The 22,335-nt window shown below is 43.1% G+C and overlaps 2 protein-coding genes across 2 annotated transcripts in view; both read right to left on the reverse strand.

The window, feature by feature from the left end:
- Positions 1 to 13,296, reverse strand: part of LTN1 (listerin E3 ubiquitin protein ligase 1) — a 65,258-nt gene extending 51,962 nt beyond the window's left edge. Inside the window, exons 1-4 of the mRNA XM_075197130.1 lie at positions 13,168 to 13,296; positions 10,008 to 10,211; positions 8,599 to 8,697; positions 7,041 to 7,271 (exon numbers count right to left, since the gene is read on the reverse strand). Of these exons, the coding sequence (XP_075053231.1) occupies positions 7,041 to 7,271; positions 8,599 to 8,697; positions 10,008 to 10,211; positions 13,168 to 13,209 (576 nt within the window). The 5' untranslated portion in view covers positions 13,210 to 13,296. The remainder of the gene's footprint in view (positions 1 to 7,040; positions 7,272 to 8,598; positions 8,698 to 10,007; positions 10,212 to 13,167) is intronic.
- A 2,534-nt stretch (positions 13,297 to 15,830) lies between these two features.
- On the reverse strand, positions 15,831 to 22,176 carry RWDD2B (RWD domain containing 2B). Its single transcript, XM_075197131.1, has 5 exons — positions 21,956 to 22,176; positions 19,717 to 19,942; positions 19,475 to 19,542; positions 17,861 to 18,220; positions 15,831 to 16,196 (listed from the first exon to the last, which is right to left on the reverse strand). Exons 2-5 carry the CDS (start codon positions 19,927 to 19,929, stop codon positions 15,950 to 15,952), a joined length of 888 nt encoding a protein of 295 aa, XP_075053232.1. The 5' UTR covers positions 19,930 to 19,942; positions 21,956 to 22,176; the 3' UTR covers positions 15,831 to 15,949.
- Between the last annotated feature and the right edge of the window lie 159 nt (positions 22,177 to 22,335).

A 22,335-nucleotide genomic window follows, 5' to 3' on the forward strand; every position in this document is an offset into this window, starting at 1 on the left:
TTGTAGAATGTACCAAATATATAACTAGAATCTGATTGGTTGCTATAGGCAACATCTCCACTTTTTCAAACCTGCAGCTTGATAAGTTTACCCCTTGGCCTCTGTGAGCTCAGCGCACAAAAATGGTATTTATGTACTTACGTTAAATCTCTTTCTCTGAATCCATATGGGGGACACTGCTATAATGGGGTTGTATGAGGGTGCAGGAGTTGGCACTTAAACAGTTAACTAAACTTGCTGATGACTCCTCCCCTCTGCAGCCCCTACCAGCCTCAGTGTAATACCAAAGCCCCAAGGAAAGAGCAACCAACCAAGACCACACAGCAGAAGAGCAAAAGGCAGGGCAGTGTCCCCCAGATGGATTCAGAGAAAGAGATTTAACGTAAGTACATAAATCCCATTCATCCACTCTGGGGGACACTACTACAATGGGGACATACCAAAGCAGCACCCTAAGGGAGGGAAGGCTCTGATAGACTGGCCCACAAAACACTGCGGCCGAACCCTGCGTTAGACGATGAAAACACATTAAACTGATAGAACTTTGTGAAGGTATGAACAGTGGACCAGGTGGCCGTCCGACACAGTTGATCTGCAGAAGCCCCATGGCGCGTGGCCCAAGATGCCCCCACAGAACGAGTGGAGTGAGCAGTGATCCTCGCTGGCACAGGTCTGTTTAAGCTTACATAAGCCTGCTTAATCATGGACTTGATCCAACAAGCAATGGTTTGTTTGGAGGCCGGCCAACCCCTCTTTTGAGAATCATATAAAACAAAGAGGGATTCTGTCTTTCAATAAAATGATGTTCTATCCACATAAATGCGCAATGCCCTAACGACATCTAGAGATGCAGGAAAAGCAGACTCAGATGAGGATGAAACCCCCTTTAAAAGCAGGAACCACAATTTCTTGATCAATGTGGAACCCTGACACAACTTTAGGTAAGAATGATTGAACTATCCTAAGGACAACCTTGTCTTCATGAGAAACTAGATATGGGGCCCTGCATGACAGGGCACCCAACTCTGACACTCTCTACGTGCAGACCCTATGGCCAACAAAAAAAGAACAACTTTCCACATTAAAAGTCTCAATTCAATCGAACGTAAAGGCTCAAAGGGAGCCATCTGAAGAACCTCTAGCACCAAATTCAAATCCCAGGGAGCCATGGGCGGAACATAAGGAGGCTGAACCCGTAACACTCCCTGGAAAAAAGTACAAACATCTGGTATAACCACCAGTCTACGTTGAAAGAATACCGAAAGAGCAGATACTTGAACCTTCAAAGAAGCCAGCCGAAGTCCTGCTTCCAAACCTGTCTGAAGGAAAGCTAAGAGATGGGACAATTTGAAAATGTCCACTCTGGAAGAATGCCGTTCACACCATTTAATGTAAGCTCGCCACACCCTCTGGTATATGTGAGCTGAAGAAGGTTTGCACGCTCGCAACAAGGTCTGCACTACCTTTTGCGAGAAACCCGGGGATCTCCAGAGACCGGCCTCAACAGTCACACCATTAAATCCAGTCGATGAGAATCCGGATGAAAAAAATGGCCCTTGACTTAGCAGGACGGGACGACGAGGCAGGGCCCAACCCGGTTCGTCCGCCATTTGCAGAATGTTGACGTACCAGACTCGTTTGGGCCAATTCGGGGCCACCAGGATTACCAGAAGACCTCCCAGACAAACCCTTGTGAGAACCCATTAAATCATGGGAATCGGCGGAAAAAGATAACCCAGTTGGAAGTCCCAGGCCATTGTCAAGTAATCCACTGCTACCGCCTGGGAATCCCTGGCTCTGCAACAACCTGGAAACCTGGCAATTGTGTCTGGATGCCATTAAATGCAGATCCGGCAGACCCCATCTCTGAACCAACATCTGAAAAACCTGAGGGTGAAGGGACCACTCTCCGAGAGGGAACGAATGTCTTCTCAGGAAATCCACCTCCCAAGTCTCGACCCCCAGAATGAACACCGCCGAGATGGCCGGCTCAAAGTCTTCGGCCCAGGTGAAGATCTGGTTGGTCACCTTCACGGCCTCCGCACTCTTTGTTCCTCCCTGTCGGTTAATATATGCGACTGCAGTCGCGTTGTCTGATTGGAGATGTACCAGTCTGCCCTGTAATAAGAGACTGCGCTCCCTGAAGGGCCAGAAGCAGCACCTTCAATTCCAGAATGTTGATCTGCCAGAGGCGGTCCCTGCTTGTCCACAGACCCTGAAGACGGAGAGTGAGGACAACTGCCCCCCAACCCTGAAGACTGGCGTCCGTAGTCACCAGAGTCCAAGACCAAGGAACAAAAGAGCGGCCCGCTGAAAGGTGGCTCCGATCCATCCACCAAAGATGGGAGAGATGAGCTTCCGCTGAAAGGGTCATTCGTTGAGTATCGAGATGAAGAGGCGATCCTGACCACTGCCTCAGAAGATCCCATTGGAATCTCCGAGAGTGGAACCGCCCGTATGAGAGGGTCTCGAACTTGGACACCAAGAGTCAGAGAAGCTTCATACCTAAAAGAATGGATGGACTTGAATGAAGTAGGAGTCTCCTTACCGCCTGCCTTAGCGTACAAGCCTTGGGTTCCGGAAGGAAAACTTTCTGACACTTGGTGTCTATTAGAAGTCCCAGAAATATCATTCTCTGAGAAGGAACTAACTGTTGTTTCAGGACTAGTCGAGACGACGCCTTGAGGAGTAGGTCGTCTAAATACGGTACTATATTCACCCCCAAATTTCTCAAGTGAGCCGCCATTACTGCCATAATCTTTGTGAATACTCTTGGCGCTGTTGAAAGTCCGAGTGGCAGAGCCCAGAATTGAAAGTGGGAGCTTCCCATAGTGAACCGCAGAAGAGACGGATGTCCTTCCCAAATCGAAACATGGAGATAAGCGTCTTTGATATCTATCGAAGCTAGAAACTCCCGAAGTTACAACCCCTAGATAACCGACCGCACCGATTCCATTCAGAACTTGCTCACCCAGAGGAAGTGATTCAGTCCCTTCAGGTTGAGAATCAGTCGGAACGATCCGTCTGGTTTTGGAACCAAAAACAGGTTGGAGACTCAGGTTGTTCCCTTTGAGACTCCGGAACACGACCTATTACTCCTGCGGAAAGAAGAGAGGTGGCCGAACTGATCATCGCCGGCCTTCTTTCTGGATCTCTCGGGAAGAGGCGTTTGAAAAAAAACCTCTGAGGAGAGGGTGCTGAAAGATCCAAGAAGTATCCTCTGGATATAATTTCCAAGACCCATTTTTCTTGAGAGGTTGCTGCCCACTGATCCTGAAACAATTGTAGGCAATCTCCATACCCCTGCAGCGGCGGGAAGAGGGGGGACCCCGCCATGCGATGGGTTTGTCCGAATTTTTGAGGACCGGGCGCCTCTTAGAATAAGATCCCCTGCCTCTAACACTGTCCCCGGGAACCCTGCATTCTACTTCTACTGGTAGACTGACCCCTGTTAACCGGGCTACCCCGAAAGGACTGTCGAAAAGAACTAAACCTAGGAGCTCGGTCTCTAGGTGCATTAACAGGCAGAGAGGTACTCCTTCCTCCCGTTGCCTGACTGATCATGGCATCCAATTCGGGTCCAAAAAGGACCGATCAAGAATAAGGCAGGGCTTCCAAAGACTTTTTAGACTCCACATCCGCGTCCCAGGCCCTAAGCCAGTTGTTCCCCAACTTTTGCAGTTCGCGGCACCCTTAGAGTCTCCATAATTTTTTCAAGGCACCCCTCCAAAATAATTACTGAGCAGTCCTGTTTTAGAAGTAGTTGGGTCAAAAAATTGTAATAAGTATTTAGGTCAGGACAAAAATACTTATTTAGTTGTATGCAAAAATGCCCCCTCTGCATCCAGACACTCTGCCCCCTCTGCATCCAGACACTCTGCCCTCTCTCACGCTGCCCACTCTGCCCTCTCTCACGATGTCCCCTCTGCCCTCTCACGCTGTCCCCCTCTTCTGCCCTCCGTCACGCTGTCCTCCTCCTCTGCCCTCTCTCACGCTCCCTCTCACTCTGCCCCCTCTGCTGCGCGCCAGCCATAGAAAAAACAAACACAAAAACGTACCAATCCACACGGCGCCGGTCACGCAGCTTGTCATTGAATTCAGTGACAAGCTGCGTGAGAGAGGAGGATGCTGGGTCCCGGCGCCGCACGGATTGGTAAGTTTTTGTGTTTGTTTTTTCTATGGCTGGCCCGCGGCACCCCTGTGACAGCACCGCGGCACCCCTGGGAGCTGTGGCGCACACTTTGGGAACCGCCGCACTAAGCCAAAGGATTCTCCTAGCAGAAACTGCTGCAGTAGAAACCGCAGAAGAAATGGACGCTACGTTCTGTGCTGCCTCATATAAATAACCCGATACCTCCTTTAAATGCATGGCTAACGGGAGAAGTTCTGAATCCTGTAAACCAACCGCTAGTTGATCCGCCCAGGATTCTATGGGTCTAGCAACCTATGCCGAGGAAAACATGCGTCTGAAAGATGAACCCGCAGCAGAAAAAATAGACTTAAGACAACTCTCTATTTTTCTATTGGTGGGGTCTTGAAGGACAGCCGAACTCGGTACCTGCAAGGAGGAATGACGAGCCAACCTAGCTACTGGCGCGTCTACTCTGGGAACCTGTTTACAGCGCACCGCTTACTGTTCCTGCAAGGGATATAGATTTGCAAATCTACGCGGAATAGAAAATCTCTTATCCGGTTGTTTCCAAGCTGCCTCGGGTATCTCTGTGAGCTCCGCCAAGGAAGGAAAACATACAGTCATAGGTCTCTAAAAAGAGGCTTTGGTTCGAAAGACCCGGCTCCAAGGTCTGACGTACTGCCATAATCAGTTCTTGAACACCCTGGTTCCTAACCGACTCAACCCTGTCACCCAACTGGGTAGAGTCTGAATCCTCAATCACTTCCCCCTCTTCTTCAGAGGACCTATCTGAATCTGAAAGGGAAAAAAATGTGAGAGGATTTTTGACGTTTGGCTCTAGGAGTCGCCATACATGGAGAGTCTAACAACCTATTCAAGCGGTCCAATCTTTTCCCTAGGGAAGATGACCAAGCTGGTTCCTCTGGGTAGACCGAGGAGTATTAGAAGAAGTCCGAGACATGCCTCCATCATTAATCTTTGAAACAGCCGTCCCATTATCTGCCGAGGTAGATGGATTCGACCCCATAGGGGCGCCTACCGCCATAGCCGCGGTCTCAGTGTGTCTGCTAATAAGCTGGGCTAACGTAGATACAGACTGTGCCAGAGAGGAAACCCATGCTGGCTCCTCCAACTCCCACTTCACACTGCGCGCACACAGGCCCCTGGCCCTGCTGACCCACCGAAAGTATAGCAGCACATTTAGAGCAAGAATAAAACTTTACTTTAGTCCTTTTGCCTTTATCAGACATAATGACAAAAAAACAACATTTTTTATTTATTTTTTTTAAACCCACAGTCACACCACACAGAGAAAGAAAATGCATTACTTGCTTGTCCCTGGCTAATGCCACAAACAGTAAAGAACTCCACTATTTTATGTGTTCCAAATATAAAATAGTGATGTGTGACTATTCACTTAGAGAATCCTATGATAAAACTCCAAGTGATAAAACTGAGGATAACAATTTCCTATATGGCAATATCGGGAAAGTTATACAATAATAAACCCCCTCAGGGGACTTAGCTGAAGGATGTCAATTGCAGAGGGAGGGAGTCAGCCACCGCAGAGTGTCCCCAGTGTCTGTCAAGATACACGGAGCACTGCCGAGTACTGGCGCAAATCCTTCCCGCTCTGGAAGGTACCAAGTGCTGGGGGGCCTCTCAAAAGTCTCCTCCCCACACAGCCAGACAGTAATCTCCCTTCGATGTACAGTCTCTCTCCAATGCTCTGATCAGATCTGCTCCGCAGAGATCCAAGCCCCCCCCCCTTTGCCTCAGCGGGGGACTTGGTATCTTCCGGTTAATGGCCGCTCCCCTGACAGAGCTTGGCGCTCTATGCCAGAGGCAGCGCGGACCTGACGGGAGGAAACTGTGACAGCCAGCAATCCTGCGGCTGTCACAGCGTGGAAATCTCCCTCTTTAGTGAGAAATTTCCGACTCATCCAGAACACAACATGGAACGCTATTGCATCCCCCTCTAGATGTAAGCGCTGTCGGCAGTACTTACATCTCCTCACTTCTAATAAAATAAACAGAAAAGAAAAACACGAATAAAACAACACTAATCTATAGCAGCAAATACTGGACACAGTACCAGACAGCCCAACTCCTTGGGCACTTAAACTACACTGAGGCTGGTAGGGGTTGCTGAGGGGAGGAGTCGGCAGCAAGTTTAGTTAACAGTTTGAGTGCCAACTCCTGCACCCTCATACAACCCCATTGTAGCAGTGTCCCCCAGAGTGGATGAATGAGAAATGACTAACGTCATTTCACGTGGGCAACAAGTATGTTTTTAATTTATTCCCAGTAGTTAAAGGAACAACATAAAGCTTAAGAGCTATTCATCATCACGACATCAAGTTCGCTGAGACCGAGATTGCAAAAATTTATTTAATTCAGCATAAAAACATCCATACATACTTACCATAATTTGAGATATTAAAATTTTATTTTAAAAAACGTAAATTAGACATGCTTACGTTATATATGTATATAAAACTGATACTAAAAGCATCTAAAAACATTTAGGGGCATATTCAATTAAGCGCAAAGTGCCTCTGGAGCGGACCCAGAGGCACTCCGCGTTACCGCAACATTCCGGATTTCCCTACACCCCTCATAGGGTTACGAAGGGAAATCCATGATGCTGCGGTACCGTATTAACATAAAAAATGTGGAGCCACGATGTCCGCAACTAACTCAATATGCCCCTTATAATTGTTCATTGTGTCAAATCCTGAGTTTGTACTATTTTAATATCTGGAGGAATCTTATGGTCCACCGCATGTTCAACAATACTGCAAACCCCTTTCTTAAATCAAACTGTTTAAATGCACAGCTAGGACAGAGTGATGACCTCGTGGAGGCCTTGTTTACATTCACGGCCTCAGACATTACCCAAACTCACATTCACAATCTCGTCTTTGCAGAACGCCAGGGCTTCCGGCTGTTTGTGCGGAGGAAAAGCAGCTTCAAAGGCCACTCTGGCTGCACTTGCTGCGGGCGAGTAGGTGTCACACTGGGCGATAAGCCAGAACCCCATGAGACTTTTCAAGTGAGGAGCCAAATACTTCTTCACTTTCAGGATAAGCTGTTCGAAGGCTTGTTGGGTGGCCTCCCGCACTCTGCGGTCATGATCCTACAAGGAGGAATCAAGTCAAATCAGTTCTTACCAGACAGCATAACAAATAATATTCATTTATTTAACAATAAGATACATGATCCACCACACCCCACTTTAAATTGTATGGGTATTGTAAGTCACTTAGGGATCATAGAAATATAGGTCTAAATAAGAAATAGCTTATAGGCTGCAGTAAATAGGAGATAAGCACATGGGATAGATAGATCCCTATTTCTGATAGGATACCGACATCCTATCATTATGAGTCTTCCAAACCCATAGAGTAAAGGGCCAGGTGCTAAGTGTGTGCAATGCCAGGACAGAATTAATTTATCACACTCAGGTTATCAGCAATAACACTGGGCAGCACAGTGGCCTAGTGGTTAGCACTTCTGCCTCACAACACTGGGGTCATGAGTTCTATTCCCGACCATGGTCTTATCTGTGTGGAGTTTGTATGTTCTCCCCGTGTTTGCCTGGGTTTCAGACGGGTACTCCAGTTTCCTCCCACATTCCAAAAATATAGACTGTAACCCCCAATGGGGCTGATGTGAGTGAGTTCTCTGTACAGCGTTGCGGAATCAGTGGCGCTATATAAATAGCGGATGATGAATAACACTGATATATCAAATAAACAAAACCATTCAAGGAAAAACAGTGAAGACTGAGCAGAGCTGTGTCTGAGGTAAAACAAATATGTCAGGGGGAGGGGTTAAGATAGTAGAGATGGAGGCACTGTATTTGTCAAGTGCCCTGCCTCCCGTTTCTGGAGCTGGCCCCCTCAACCCCAGCCCAGGTTAACGGTGGTTTTGCCCAGGTGGCTAGGAGGAATGCAACGTCACTTCTTACAACCGGAACAGTTTAGAAAAGGGCAGGGGGCATGGGGAATTGTTGATTTTAACACACACGTTTTCCTAATGAACATAACATCAAAACTCACTGTTTATACAGATGTCATTTACAAATGTTTATAATGGAGCCAAAGGCTGCCCAGGTCGATCATTTTTGGGTAGAACGGATATTCATTAGAATAGACATTAGTTACATAACTGAGGCATACAATCACCTTTGTCCTGTTGTATACCATGACAGACCCCTGTTTAATCTCCGATACCTGTACAGCATTTTTACTACTATAAAATGTTCTGTGCTCTCGGTATGTACAGCACTGAACACTGCTGAGCTCATCATAAGAATGTGCAACTATCTTTACCCTTTATCGTTGTTAAATGTAGGAAGAGACGTTACTTTTAATGACTCTGATTTTTTTTTGGTGTTTAATATAAACCATTTGGAAGAAAATGTCAGTTTTAAAAGGTTACTGATCACACGTAATACATACCAGGGAGATCTTGCAGTAGTTCCTAGGCCAATATGTAAGGACACCACGAACTATCTCCTTGTCTCTCTCCTTGCACATCGCACCAAACTCTTGCATTGCCTAGAATGAAAAATTAATGAGGATATAGCCCTAAATATAATTAACAAAACATGAACACTGTCCCTAGACTACTTAATATGTCTTCTACCGCAGGTTTGCTCTGTAAGAAGAAAGTGATATATGAACTGCATGTGGGTTTTTTTGTTGTTTTTCATCTTAGTTATTCCAAATTTCCCAATTTTTCTATAGAAAACAAAAAAACAGCAGTTATGTCTGGAGACATTACTGGGGACCTTTTATGATTTATTTATTTTTAATGCTGTAACCCATAGCAACCAAATATTTGCTTCCTAAACTACACTAAAAGCAAGTAAGAATCTGACTGGACTAATACGGTCTATGGGACAGATTCAATTTGGCGCAAGTTGCTGCCATGTTTCTCTGGAACAGTCCGCAGAGACACAATGCTCTCAATGTTTTTACTCAAATCTCGGCTCATTTTCCTTTGCATTTCATAGAATTGCAATGAGAAAATGAGCAGAGATTCCTTACCACATTGACCGGCAATGTGCGCAGCCAGACATCAAGGCGAAGTCCGGTAGCACCTCACAACCAATTTAATCTGCCCCTAAGAATGATACTTCATTTTAATGTGAATTGAGCATTGTCACTTTTCATTATAACTCACAATGTGTCACTGGTTTCCTGGTAGGAAAAATAAGTATATAATTAAAGAGATGTGCACTCAATTTTTTTTTCACAATGTTACCTTCTCCCTTCCCCCAAGAAGGAGAGTTGAGCTGTCAGGATGGAGCGTGGTCCCAAGACTCTATAACCAAAAAATCCGTTCTGAAGGAGGCCGGCCTTTGGCCTCATTAAGGCAGATTCAATTAATCTATAACATCTATGCTGTGCGAGCAAAAATGACTAAAGATCATCACCAGAAACATCCAGCTGAGGCACACACCGGGGGAGATTCAATTTCTGGCAATGTGGTGCGGACATCGTGGTGAGCACATTGCCAGCAATTACTATAGAAATCTCTGCTCATTTTTTCCCACACCCCATAGAGGTGAATGAAATGGAAGGAGATTTCTGTCAATTATCTGCTGCGAATTGTTTCACGGACGTTACAAAGACACTTTGCAGATAATTCACTCCAACCCCCCCCCCCCCCATAGAGCGAGGCTCATATGGGAAGTTTTAGCTAATGGAATCTGCCCCAAACAACAGGGCAAACAGAGAACACATGCACTATAGCCATTAAATGACATCGGATAACCTTTTTACCACAGAGAAGCAGAAAACGTAATAACAATGTTCACAAATCATGTGTAATAAATACATATTTTATACAACAATTCACTTACTTTTAATTTTGTTGTGACGTCCCGCTTGGAGAGCTTGCGTAACACCATTCGGAAGTCTGCATCAACAAGATTGTCAACTTCTTCTGCGCCCTGCACAGCCGGGACATAACCCAGGTCGCTCTGTGATGAGCCAAACCCAATGAAACCAGGCACTGTCCCACTTTCCTTGGCAAGGAGCTCTGCGGCCCTTCCGCTGCTTGAAGGCTTCAAAAAATAGACTTTATTAGCGTTTAATTTCCCCAGCAATAAGAATAAAGGGGTTGACCACTTTTCGTCAACCTCATCTCAACTTAGCCAGCGCCACAACAGAAAATGTGGGGATCATTCAGCTTACTTGCAGCCAGGATGTTGGATCGAAAAGCTCACACACTGCTGAAGGATTTAATCTGTCACTACCACTGCAATAGAGCTCTATCAGAATACATGAATGGTTTGCTATAACAGCAGTAAGCTGTAGTGAAGTGGGTGACATGACAGGTAACAGGGTGGAACCCCCAAATCCTAAACCTGCCTACCTCATTTCATCTATTTGAAAGGTATTTAAAGTATTTTTTGCATAATCAACTGAAATAATTAAACTCCTCTATGGAAGTATGTGTGAGCAGACATTCATCAACAGGTTAAAGCAATTTTCTGTAAATCTAGTGAAAATGAGAAGGTGATGGGGGCAGCTACATTTTTTTTCCTCACACACATGAAGATATGGTTCCTTAATTTAATATTTGAACTAATAAGTATCCTGTTAGGCCACACACAAGGTGAGCCAAAACTTATCGGACGTTCATTTGCTCACATACCCGTACCACGTGAGTCCCAAGCAGTGCACTCATGAACCCACACAACAAAACTCCGACCCAAACTCTCTCTCAAATTACCGTCCCATCTGGAGCCACCTCTGCTCCGCTTCCCCTATCAGTTGGAGTACCACAAGGCTCAGTGCTAGGTCCTCTGCTGTTCTCTATCTATACCGCTTCTCTTGGAAATCTAATAAGTTCCTTTGGCTTTCAGTATCATCTCTATGCGGATGATACCCAGATCTATCTATCCTCTCCTGATCTCTTGACATCTGTGTTGTCCCGTGTAACTGACTGTCTTTCTGCCATATCATCTTGGATGTCCTCTCGCCAACTCAAACTTAATCTTTCTAAAACAGAGTTAATAATATTCCCACCCACCAACAAGAGCATACCTGACATTTCTATCTCTGTTGATAACATGACCATAAATCCCACCCCACAAGCTCGCTGCCTAGGTGTAATCCTTGACTCACACCTATCCTTTGTTCCCCACATTGACTCTATATCTAAATCATGCTACATACATCTAAAGAACATTTCCAGAATTCGCGCATATCTCACGCAAGACACTGCAAAAACCTTAATTCATGCACTTATCTCCCGCATTGACTATTGCAATTCCCTCCTTACTGGTCTTCCCAAAAACAGACTCAAACCCCTACAATCTATTTTGCACGCTGCGGCAAGACTGATTTTCCTTACAAATCGTTATTCCTCTGTTGAATCCCTCTATGTCTCTACTTTTACTAACTTACAAAGCCATCAACAAAGCTGCACCAACATACATCTCCTCTCTTGTCTCAAAATATCTCCCAACTCGGCAACTCCGTTCTACACAAGATCTGCGTCTCTCATCCACCCATTCCCGGTTACAGGACTTTTTTCGGGCTGCACCCACTCTATGGAATTCTCTCCCTCGCACAATAAGACTCTCCTCTGGTCTACAAACTTTCAAGCATTCTCTGAAAACCTACCTATTCAGACAAGCTTATAATATTCCTCAACCACCCTCTTAACCTCACTACCTTTAGCCTGTTACACAATTTCACACAAGACAACTACCCCCTGACCAACATTGTTGTGTGACAGGATCATTTAGCTTATGAGTCACTTTTACCTTGCAGTCTGGCTGGGCCAAAATGCAAAATGTAGACTCAACCTCATGTGTCAATCTCCCATTGTCCCATAGATTGTAAGCTTGCGAGCAGGGCCTTCTCACCTCTTTGTCTGTTTTACCCAGTTTGTTATGTTTGTCCCCAATTGTAAAGCGCTACGGAATATGTTGGTGCTATATCAATAAATGATGATAAAGATGATGATGATGATGATGTGGACTGCAGTTAAAGACCTATCTGATTTTTGACAATTCCAGATAGCAATCTGTCAATCACGTTTGGAATTTGATGGGAGTAAGCTAGTTGCCTTTGACCCCACATACGTTGTCATGATTTTATTTTATATAACGCCACCAAATCCGCAACAGTGAACAGAGAATATTTGTCATTTACATCAGTCCTTGCTCCACTGAAGTTTACAGTCTAAATTTCCTAACACACAGACACACACACAGGTTAATTCTGTCGGACGCCAATAAACCTACCAGTATGTTTTTGTAGTGTGGGAGGAAACCGGAGCACCCGGAGGAAACCCACGCAAACAATTTACATATTGCCCCAACATTACTTTAAAATGTTACCCTATATGATCACTAGGCATGGAGTTATAGTATAGTATATGTATAATAAGTTAAAGGGAGCATTCAATTAGCCGCAATGTTCCTCTGAACATCGCGGATCCGGGATTTATAGAGATCCCAACAGAGGTTCGAGGAGAAATGAGCGGAGATTTTACCGTAGGAACGGTGAAAAAGTCGCAGCCGCAATGTTCTAAGGAACATCAAGGCTATTTGAATCTCCCCTATAAAGTGATAAATAATGATAACTAAACACTATGAACAGAAACTCATCCACCACTCACCCATAAACCATTAGCAAATACCATTGTTAGTTGCAAAACTCAACTCATAGAAAGTAATTTAAAGAAAAGTTCTGTTCTCTTCATGGTAATATATGTCTGTCCATGGCTTGTTCCCCATATTTGTATGGGTGAACCCCCAAAACCCCACACAGGCCTCGCACACTGTATTCCACTGTGCTGGTGTAGACGACCTGGTACTCTTCAGAGGTTTGTGCAACTATAAATCCCAGCATGCCCTTCCAGACAAAAAACTATCAGGCCAAGCTGGGACTTGTAGTTCTACAGCAGCTGGAAAGCCACAGGTTGCCTAAGCATGGCGCACAGATCAGGTTCCCTAGTCTGCCCTGACACCCCCTAAATGGCTCAGGGGTGACTGTCTGCCTCACCCGAGCATTTCCTTTCGTCCTCTGCTTGTTCTTCCCCCCCATCCTCCTCTCTTCTCCGGCTGCACAACGGATCTTTCTCTACCGGCCCCGGCAACACTCCGAACCGAGGCTGCTCAAGCACATCGGCGATCGATTACTTCTCCTGAATCATTTTCCAACGTCATCAATAATGAGAGCGCCGCCGCCATTCTTCCGCCCTCACTCCATCGATGACATCGGTGCTCGACAGTAGTAGTCTTTTTCAATGTGACACTTCAAGTTCACTTAGTTTCACTAATTAATGTCCTGGAATTTTTATTTTTTTTACAGAACACCAAGGCGTTTATTTAATAAAATGTTGCAATGTGTGGTACAGCTAATAAGACTGTCATTCTAATTTAACTTTAATATATTTTTTCAGACTGTAGCTCATTGTCCCTAATTTACAATAACAGTTCCTAGTTTTTAAATATTTGTTTCTGTATATTTAGGGTATATTTTTGTATTTAAAGTGACAATATTCCTATTAAGTGAACATGTATTAGGGTCTGATTGCTGCTTAGGCAGGCACCCATTCTGCTCCTTGACAGTGTCTATAAAGTATACCATCAGAATTGCTGGTTCTTTTCTAAATGCCTGCCAATACTCCATATGCATTATCTGGGACAAGTTCGGAGTTCTTCTCCCCACACTCTCAGCAGCTGCTGATCATTGCAAACAGTGGTGTAGACCTCAGCCTGAGAATAATGCCTTGCCAGATCATTGACTTTTGTATGTGTTCCCAGGCTCTCAGCACTTTGCCTGAATCCCTGTGTACTGACCCGGCTTTGGATTTTGACTACTCTGCTTTTTTTTACTTTACCCATTTGTCTGGGATTTGACCTTGACTCTTTATTGGTCCTGACTCCTATTATACACTCCTGATACTGAGCTCAGCCGGTTACCTGACCATGCCTCTGGTCTACCATTTAATTCTGGATTTTCACTGCTGCTATTCACAGACCTGTCTCCTGCTTTGTGTTCATCATTTGATCATCTGACGCTCTGTTCTGAGAACTTCTGTCCCTAACATTCCACTTACCTGGGTTGTGTTACTCACAAACACTTTTTCATATTCCTTGTGCCTCTAGTTGAGTTCCCAACAGTTTGGTGATTAGAAAGAGCGGTCGTCAGCAAAAATATCCTTCCACAGTGTTTGTGGCAGAATTCCTAAAGGGAGGTTGGACAAGTAATGTAGTTTGGGTACTCCGCTGGTTCTTGTTCATGGACAAAAAAAATGGCCTCAGCATCAGCTCGATGAGAGGTTTGTTTGAGCAGTGAAGTATCTGAACTACCAGGTACGAGAGAAAGTACTATGCAGGAATTGTGCCTTACTTTGTCTCACATCTGCCAGATGAGCAGTAGATACAGACATTAAGGAACTGATATATAGTTCAGCGTAAAGATGCCCCATTTCCATATAGGCAAAGGTGTATCTGGACACTTACGTTTCCAGGTCTGTATTTCGAGTTGCATGTATCTTAATATAAATGCAAACTTAAATATAGTTCATCATCACAATAAGGTGCATCTCAATGAGATGTGCTTAGCACCCCATTATACTGGACTAACACGTTAACGCCCCTGTTCCGCCTCTCTAGGGGCAAGAAGTGCAAGATATGTGCAACTCTAAACACGGGCACAAATTGTGCAGAGCGTCATCTTTACATCATAGAAATGCACTTACGTACAACTCTAAATCAGGCCCTAAAAGTTATTAGAACCTTATCTGGTATTTCACCAGAATAAAGTTCATATAAAGTAACTTCAGCCTACTGTATCAACCAAGATATCTGAAAAGTCTATCCACAATTGTCAGCTATAATAGTCATTTTTGGTGTTTCCCTAAGGCCCAAAGAGTGGCAACAAATTGCATGAAACATTCATGCCCAAAGTAGCAGAAATATAGGAAAATAAGAGTTCTTTAACTAGAGTAGTGTTTCCTAAACCCAGTCCTCAGGACTCCTAACAGTACATGTTTTCCATATCTCTTTGCTGGAGCACAGGTGTATTTATTACTGACTGACACATTGTGAAAGATCCACAAGTGGTATAATTATTTCACTTGTGACCTGGAAGACCTGCACTGCTAGGGCTCCCTGAGGACTGGGTTTGAGAAACACTGGACTTGAGTGTTAACAACCTATGTCTTTCATGCTTGGGGATTCCCAGGTGACTACTGCAGGGCAGCGGATTAGTGGTGGATGAAAGTTACCGTGAGACTTGGGCAGTGCTCAAGAAAGTCCTTCACCTGATCCCTCTCGAGCCCCATCCTCTTCTCCAACGCCAGCCATCCGATCACTGTCTGGAACCTGGCTGCACACTCACACCATTGCATTCAGACTAATAAAGGGGCTTTAAGGAGACCTCCACTAAAAATGGAGTTTTCTCACCTAAGTGAGGCCTCCACCTGGGCAGAAGTCTGGGTATGGGCCTGTTCTTAACCTTACACTTGCTTGCAAAGAAGCAGGACCTACTATTTTGTTAGCCCCATAGAAGTGGATAGTTATAGGTATGGGAAGTTGGAATAGGGCCTCCTCTCAAGGGTGAGTTAGGGAAGAATCCTCAGCCTGTATAGCAAAAAAAACCTGACAAATGAACAAAGATTCTTGGAAAGGGAAGACTTTAAAAGGAAAAGCCAAGCATTTAAAACCTGTAAAGGAGTTTATATTTATTACAAGAAGATGCAAGTGTCCAGTATTTGAATTGGCCATGGAAAGGTTGTCCACATCCTGAGCACTCTTCATAGGTAGGACTCTCCTACTTAACGTCCTTCAATCCCAAAGTACATAGGGAAGACCTCGGCACATCCCTTTTCCTGGAGAAACTGATAGAGCTGTCCTAGATCCATGTGATTCCCCCGGGTACCATGCACATCAAATGCCTTCTCTTCTAGGGGTGGAAACTTCCTGAGTTTCTGGATTGCTAGGAGCGTGTCTGAAGCACAGCAGGACAGCGGGCTATCTTCTCTATGTCTAATTAAAATGCGCTTCCAGGTCAGTTTTCTTATTCTGAGGAATCAAAGAAAAATTAAGTAAATATTACATTGCCAATATTTTATGGGACCCCCATGGTCACCCCATGGCTTACAGTCAACTAAAATCATATGTGAACACAGTAAGGGACATTTAGGACATCACAAAACTACAGACCTGAAGTGAAAATTAAATTTAGTGATACATACACCTAGATATGTGCAAAATGCACATTTTTTGCATATCAGAATGGTTCCGTCTATATGGATGCCACATTTTGCATGTTCTGAGGAGTTTTTTTTCTTAAATGTCCTCAGAAGTGGTGGAATCCAAGCCTATAATATACTTAAAAATGACTTATGCACCTTCCATGTGTACTTAAGGGAAATCACATTTTTACCATCAAATAAAAAAAGCTTTCAAATGAAGGGTACATCAGTAATAAGGACAGTTTCGGTGTCCCCTCACTCTTTATTTAAGACATAAATGAGTCTTAACTGGGCAGCATTTTGGGAAAAAAAATGGAAGCATGGAAATTAATAAAGGGGTTATCCCAAAGTACAAATTACAATACGTGTCTGCATAGTGCGCAGTTCACAAATGGCCTTTAGTAAGTCCATCCAAAATACAACTACTTTAAGGTTACACAATTCCAAACTTCAATCTTTTAGATATCTTCCTCTGGGACTTGACATTACTTTTAAGAACTTCTGTTCATATCACTGTCTATTCTTTGTCAACCCAACTTCATCCCAACATTCTCTATTTGTAGATTAGACAGACAGTCACCTTGAGCTAGATTTACTAAACTGCGGGTTTGAAAAAGTGGATATGTTGCCAATAGCAACCAATCAGATTCTAGCTGTCATTTATTTAGTACATTCTACAAAATGACAGCTAGAATCTGATTGGTTGCTATAGGCAATATCTCCACTTTTTCAAACCCTCAGTTTAGTAAATATACCCCCTAGACTGAGAATATGTTTAATACAGAAAATACTAGAAAATTTATAGTTAAAAAGTTTCTCTGTCATAAAGTATCTATAATATCACCGTATACATTCTGCAAATGTAAAACAATTCAGAGACATTGTCACTGCTGTTAAGAACCTTCTACAGGAATCAATATTGCTACATCTTGCATTAATCATGTAAGTCTGGGATAACAGTGGTTGTACACCAAAACAGAAAGTATCCTGATTACATTGTGTTGTTTGCTTTATAGTATTCTTGCCGCCAGTGGGCCAAGAATTACATATACTCTGCAAAACCCTGTGGAGTCTGTTTTTGGCATCCCTGATTGAAATATTGTCACCTGCCTCTTTAGGGGTCCCAGATAAAAATCGGTTGTGCGCGGCTGTTCTAGAGCAAAACATGATCTTATTGCACAATTCTATGGCTTTAGTGGTACTGTCTGTGCAGCAGGGTGATACAAGTCGTTGCCTAATTAAGCCTTTAAAGCAATATATAGGGAACTAGCCCCATTTTCACAATTCAACAGTTAAAATTTCTACCGGGTGTTAAAATGTATTTTCTTTTTGCATCTATTGCTTACACATACATAATGGAGGCAGCTGTTTGGGGCCTGAACCAGCATTCAGAGAATGCAGCCAATCAGATTATTAGAAACCAGTGAGATCACTACAGAATGGCTGTCACTACTCTGTGGTAGACAGATGGGTGTACTACTAACTACGCACCTGGACCAAAACTCCTCACACGGCCCCTGTGCTCCTTCCACACACACAATACCAGGTTTCCCTGGCATGCTGAAGCCAGAGAGTCCCAACTCCTTCGACCATTCTAAAATATATTTTCTTTTGTTCTTATTGTATATATGATGACTGTAAATCCACAATCTAGTGAATATGGCTTCTTCTGAGGTCTGTATTCCAGGCTGATCATCTGTAGAAGACACTGTATTTAGGTAGGTAGCAGCGTTGTCTTTCACCCACTCGGTGGCACTTAAAATACAGGCGTCGCCGTTGCAGCTGCTTCTTAAGTATGCGTTTAGATCTGAATTAAGCTGCGCCTGTTGTGACCGGACCAGGGATGGTGATCTGTTTAAAAACAAGAAATCTTTTGTTCAATAAAATAGAGGATGACCAGAATCTTGTTGAAACATTTTTAAGGAATATAATTATGATATAGAAAGATCACTGTATACAGTATAAGTCACGTTTACTGTTAGACAAACCAGTTTAAAAAAGCAGAATTACGTTATAAAGACTAGAAAAATAATTTAAATCCCGCTAGGGGCCATAAACAATTTTGGAAGACTGCATTGGGGCAGAGCTGTTTTTAAAAGCTGACTTTACTTATGTTAAGAGAGCTTGTCCACGTTGTGTTAATAGCTGATGTTAGTTGGGTTCACTTTTCAGTCCAGCCAGGCTGACACCTAGCTGAGAAGAGAGCTGTCAGCGCAGATACACTGGAGATTCAAAATCCTAGCTCTGTGGGTGTATGTAGCAGCGGATTGGAAAATAACTGCAGCCAATCCAATTACTTGATGCAAACAAGGCACACCCCCTATCCGAGATACATGCAAAACTAGAATGGGGTTAATCTACTACCACTGATGGCTCTATCCTCTACATACTGTAGGAAGTGACAGACCGAAACCTGCCAGTAACTTTGTTAATTACAAACACTCAGCAAAAGCCATATCAGAGAGGAGCTGAACACAATTCAAACCGGATTACAATGCACTGCAATGTATCAGATCCCATAATTCAGAGACAGTGGGTTATAGTCTACGATAAATATCTCAGCAGTTTGACACTGTTAATGTTAACTCAAGGGGAGTTAATATTATTATTACCATTTATTTATATAGCGCCACTAATTCCGCAGCGCTGTACAGAGAACTCACTCACATCAGTCCCTGCCCCACTGGGGCTTACAGTCTAAATTCCCTAACATACAGAGAGACAGACAGACACATACACACACACACACACACACACACACACACACAGAAAGAGAAACAAACACAGACTAGGGTCAATTTGAAAGCAGCCAATTAACCTACCAGTATGTTTTTGGAGTATGGGAGGAAACCAGAGCACCAGGAGGAAACCCACACAAACACAGGGAGAACATACAAACTCCACACAGATAAGGCCATGGTCAGGAATTGAACTCATGACCCCAGTGCTGTAAGACAGAAGTGCTAACCATTTAGCCATCGTGCTGCCCAAACCTTTAAGTAATCTTGGTACACTGGAATATTTTTTATTGTTAAAAAATAAATCTATATTTTGTTACAGTGATACAATCGCACACATCACAGAACACACATATGTGCTCATTACCTGATCACGATTTCTGGCGGAACATTTGGGTACTGCGGGGGGTACAAGCAGTGCAAAGAAAGCACTTGCTACAAGAAAGATAAGATTATTATTAATTGAAAAAAATGATAGACTCTGATTGGTTGCTATGAGTTACAGCATATTTTTAATGTGAACCACTTGTCATAAATCTCCAGCACCAACAATAGTCATGCAGCATGAATTCAGCAAGATTTGGGTTTTACAATCAGAATGTAATTTACCTGGACATTAGCAGCATCACTGTCCTCCAGTTTCACAGTCAGTGTGAACTGAATTTTGAATGTTGGTGTAAGCGTGGTCCTCTTTTCTGCATAGTCCCTCAGTTCCACCAACGCCAGCTGATCGCAAACAGCAAACTCTTCCTCTGTGGGGAACATACTGGAGAGGAGATCTAGCTCAGAAATCTGAGCCTCGGCTTCCTCATGGCTCATCATTCCCAGAGAGAGCCTAGGTAAACAGGCTAGTTGTTATAGCAGCCAATAATCATCTATGCAGTCTACATTAAACTTCACCGGTCATGAACACGGCCATTTTGGGGGCTGGACCAATGCAGCCTATCAATTCGCAAGGAGCTAGTGCGATCACTAAAGTACTCTGTGACTCAGTGATGTCACTACTTCCTAATACATGTGTAGGCAACAGGCTCCTATACCTTCCAATGGCTGCAATCAATGTGTGTGGGCTACAAATGCACGTTAACGTGTTGTTTCTTTAAGAGAATTTTGTATCAAGCAACAGTCCCTTTCATGTATTTAAATCACTTCTTTTGGGAGCGATATACAGCTTTGTATGGCTAAACTTCGCATTTGACCTCCCCATTCTGTATACAAAGTACGGCCAAGGCTCCCTTTTAATGGTCTTCAAAAGAACCAGGAAACATTAGTGTAAAATCTGTGGAAGTATAAAATGAGGGAAGGTTCTAAACAGCGCAAACTTTCAGCAACATAACAGAAAACTACAGAGAGAAAATGGCAATTGCCCAAATTATTAATGTTGTCATTTTATTTAGTTTGTGTGTGTATAAATATATATATATATATATATATATATATATATATATATATATATATATATATATATATTTCAATCAGAGTTCCACAGATCCAATGTATCCTAATCTGAGGAAACTGAGCCAGTTTTGTATACCGTATATACAGAACTTTGGAACGTTTGCATTGCTCAGACATAAACTACTATACAGAGCACTTTTAGTTATAGGAGAAAAAGCCACTGTATTAGTGGAAATAGAGTGTGTAAAATCAGGGAAAATTGGCCCATTAAAATTAAATTATTTACAAGGGAACTGTGAAAAAAAAGTGTGTCATCTAGGAAACTAAAAATCAAGGGGTGGAAAATGGGGGTTGTCTGTATATCCTTTTTACCATAGAGCTCATCCCAAGTATTAACTTGCATTCACATTTTAAAATTATTTTCAGAGACAATGGTAGCGCCCTTAAGCATGTGCACTCCAATCCCCATCATGCCAAATTCCGTAAACATGACTATGTCAGATTTTTTTGTATTTTAAATAATTGTTTTTGATAAATATCCACTTATATTTAGGCCAGATAAATAGATAGGCAGATAATGCATTTTATTTACAGCGTAATAGACCTTATACCGGACAGCTGGTAAATATTGAACACTAGGAACATTTTCAGGGACAAATCTTTAAAACCTGGCACTGTCCCTGGAAATTAATGACAGTTGGCAACTATGCCTGTCACACTGAATATTTTGTAGCATTACACCATGCTAACAGCATTTAAAGCAACAATCTCATTGAAAAAAATCTGGTTTGTTTTATAATAATGGCAGGCTATAAGAAGAATAATGACATGTACCCTTTTCCCTTGTTTTATTTGTTAAGACTGCTATTAATGATTTAAGATTTTGGACGACCATGGCAACCCCAGTCACGTGGCACAAGATGTAGTGAGCATAGAGGCTTTGGAATGCCCCTCTGAGCTCTGTGTGAACTATAACATCCTCCTCCTCCCCACCCTTCTGCCATCACATGACATGCTGAGAGCCTGTATCTCTGTGGCATACTATGTCTTGCCGTCATTTTTATTTGCAAACCAGAGTTTTTGAAAAGGAGACAATGATTTCTAGGATAGCTAAGAAAAATGCTTAGTTAAAAAAGTATTTAACTTGCTAATGAAAAAAAAAAGGTTAAGCTTTAACATTCCACTAGTTTAAACCTATGTTATAACATGGCTTGCACTTATTTACTCACAGGGATCACTGTGAAAAATATTAACTATCTCCACTGTTCCTACACTGGCAACTTTGCAATTAACACACAATGATCTATATCAGACTAGGGGAACCAGTGTTACTTCTGCTGTTGCATTACAAGTCCCAGCTTGCAGGGACTTGTAGTACCACAACAGCTGAAGTGCCATAAGTTACCTATCTTTTATAATCACATTACAGCAAAGTTTCTATTGAACTTACCTATATTATTACCTCCACAGCCCACAAATCATTTCCTCAAATTCAGAAACGAGTCCAAAGATCTACTGACAGCCTCTGAAACAACCATGTTTATTATGGGTGACTCACTAAGGATCATCCAACTGGAAATATGAGAATTCAAGTTCCTTCAGCAATGTTAACCAATTCCAAAATGGCCGCAACAGGCTCTGCAAGAATTAACGTATTCATACTGTATATTTATTATACAAACTAGGGGAAAAAATTGTGTAGTTTGTTTTCGCTTAAATATGTGAATAGTAACTAACGTTGTACGCCATTTTTGTGTGGACCACCATTTGTCATCACATAATGACGTGGCTCAGCAACAATGGAGACGACAGTTGTAGACTAATCACAGT

This window comes from Mixophyes fleayi, chromosome 2, assembly GCF_038048845.1.
Source record: "Mixophyes fleayi isolate aMixFle1 chromosome 2, aMixFle1.hap1, whole genome shotgun sequence".
Classification (NCBI taxonomy): Eukaryota; Metazoa; Chordata; class Amphibia; order Anura; family Limnodynastidae; genus Mixophyes; species Mixophyes fleayi.

Bases quoted from the DNA above. Each gene is read 5' to 3' on its own strand.
- RWDD2B (XM_075197131.1), bottom strand. From the start codon at position 19,929: ATGATGAGCCATGAGGAAGCCGAGGCTCAGATTTCTGAGCTAGATCTC. The intron at 19,543-19,716 runs GTAAATTACATT...TCTTTCTTGTAG, and splicing joins GTGATGCTGCTAATGTCCAG to CAAGTGCTTTCTTTGCACTG. The intron at 16,197-17,860 runs GTGCGTAGTTAG...TTGATTCCTCAG, and splicing joins TGTGAGGAGTTTTGGTCCAG to AATAAGAAAACTGACCTGGA.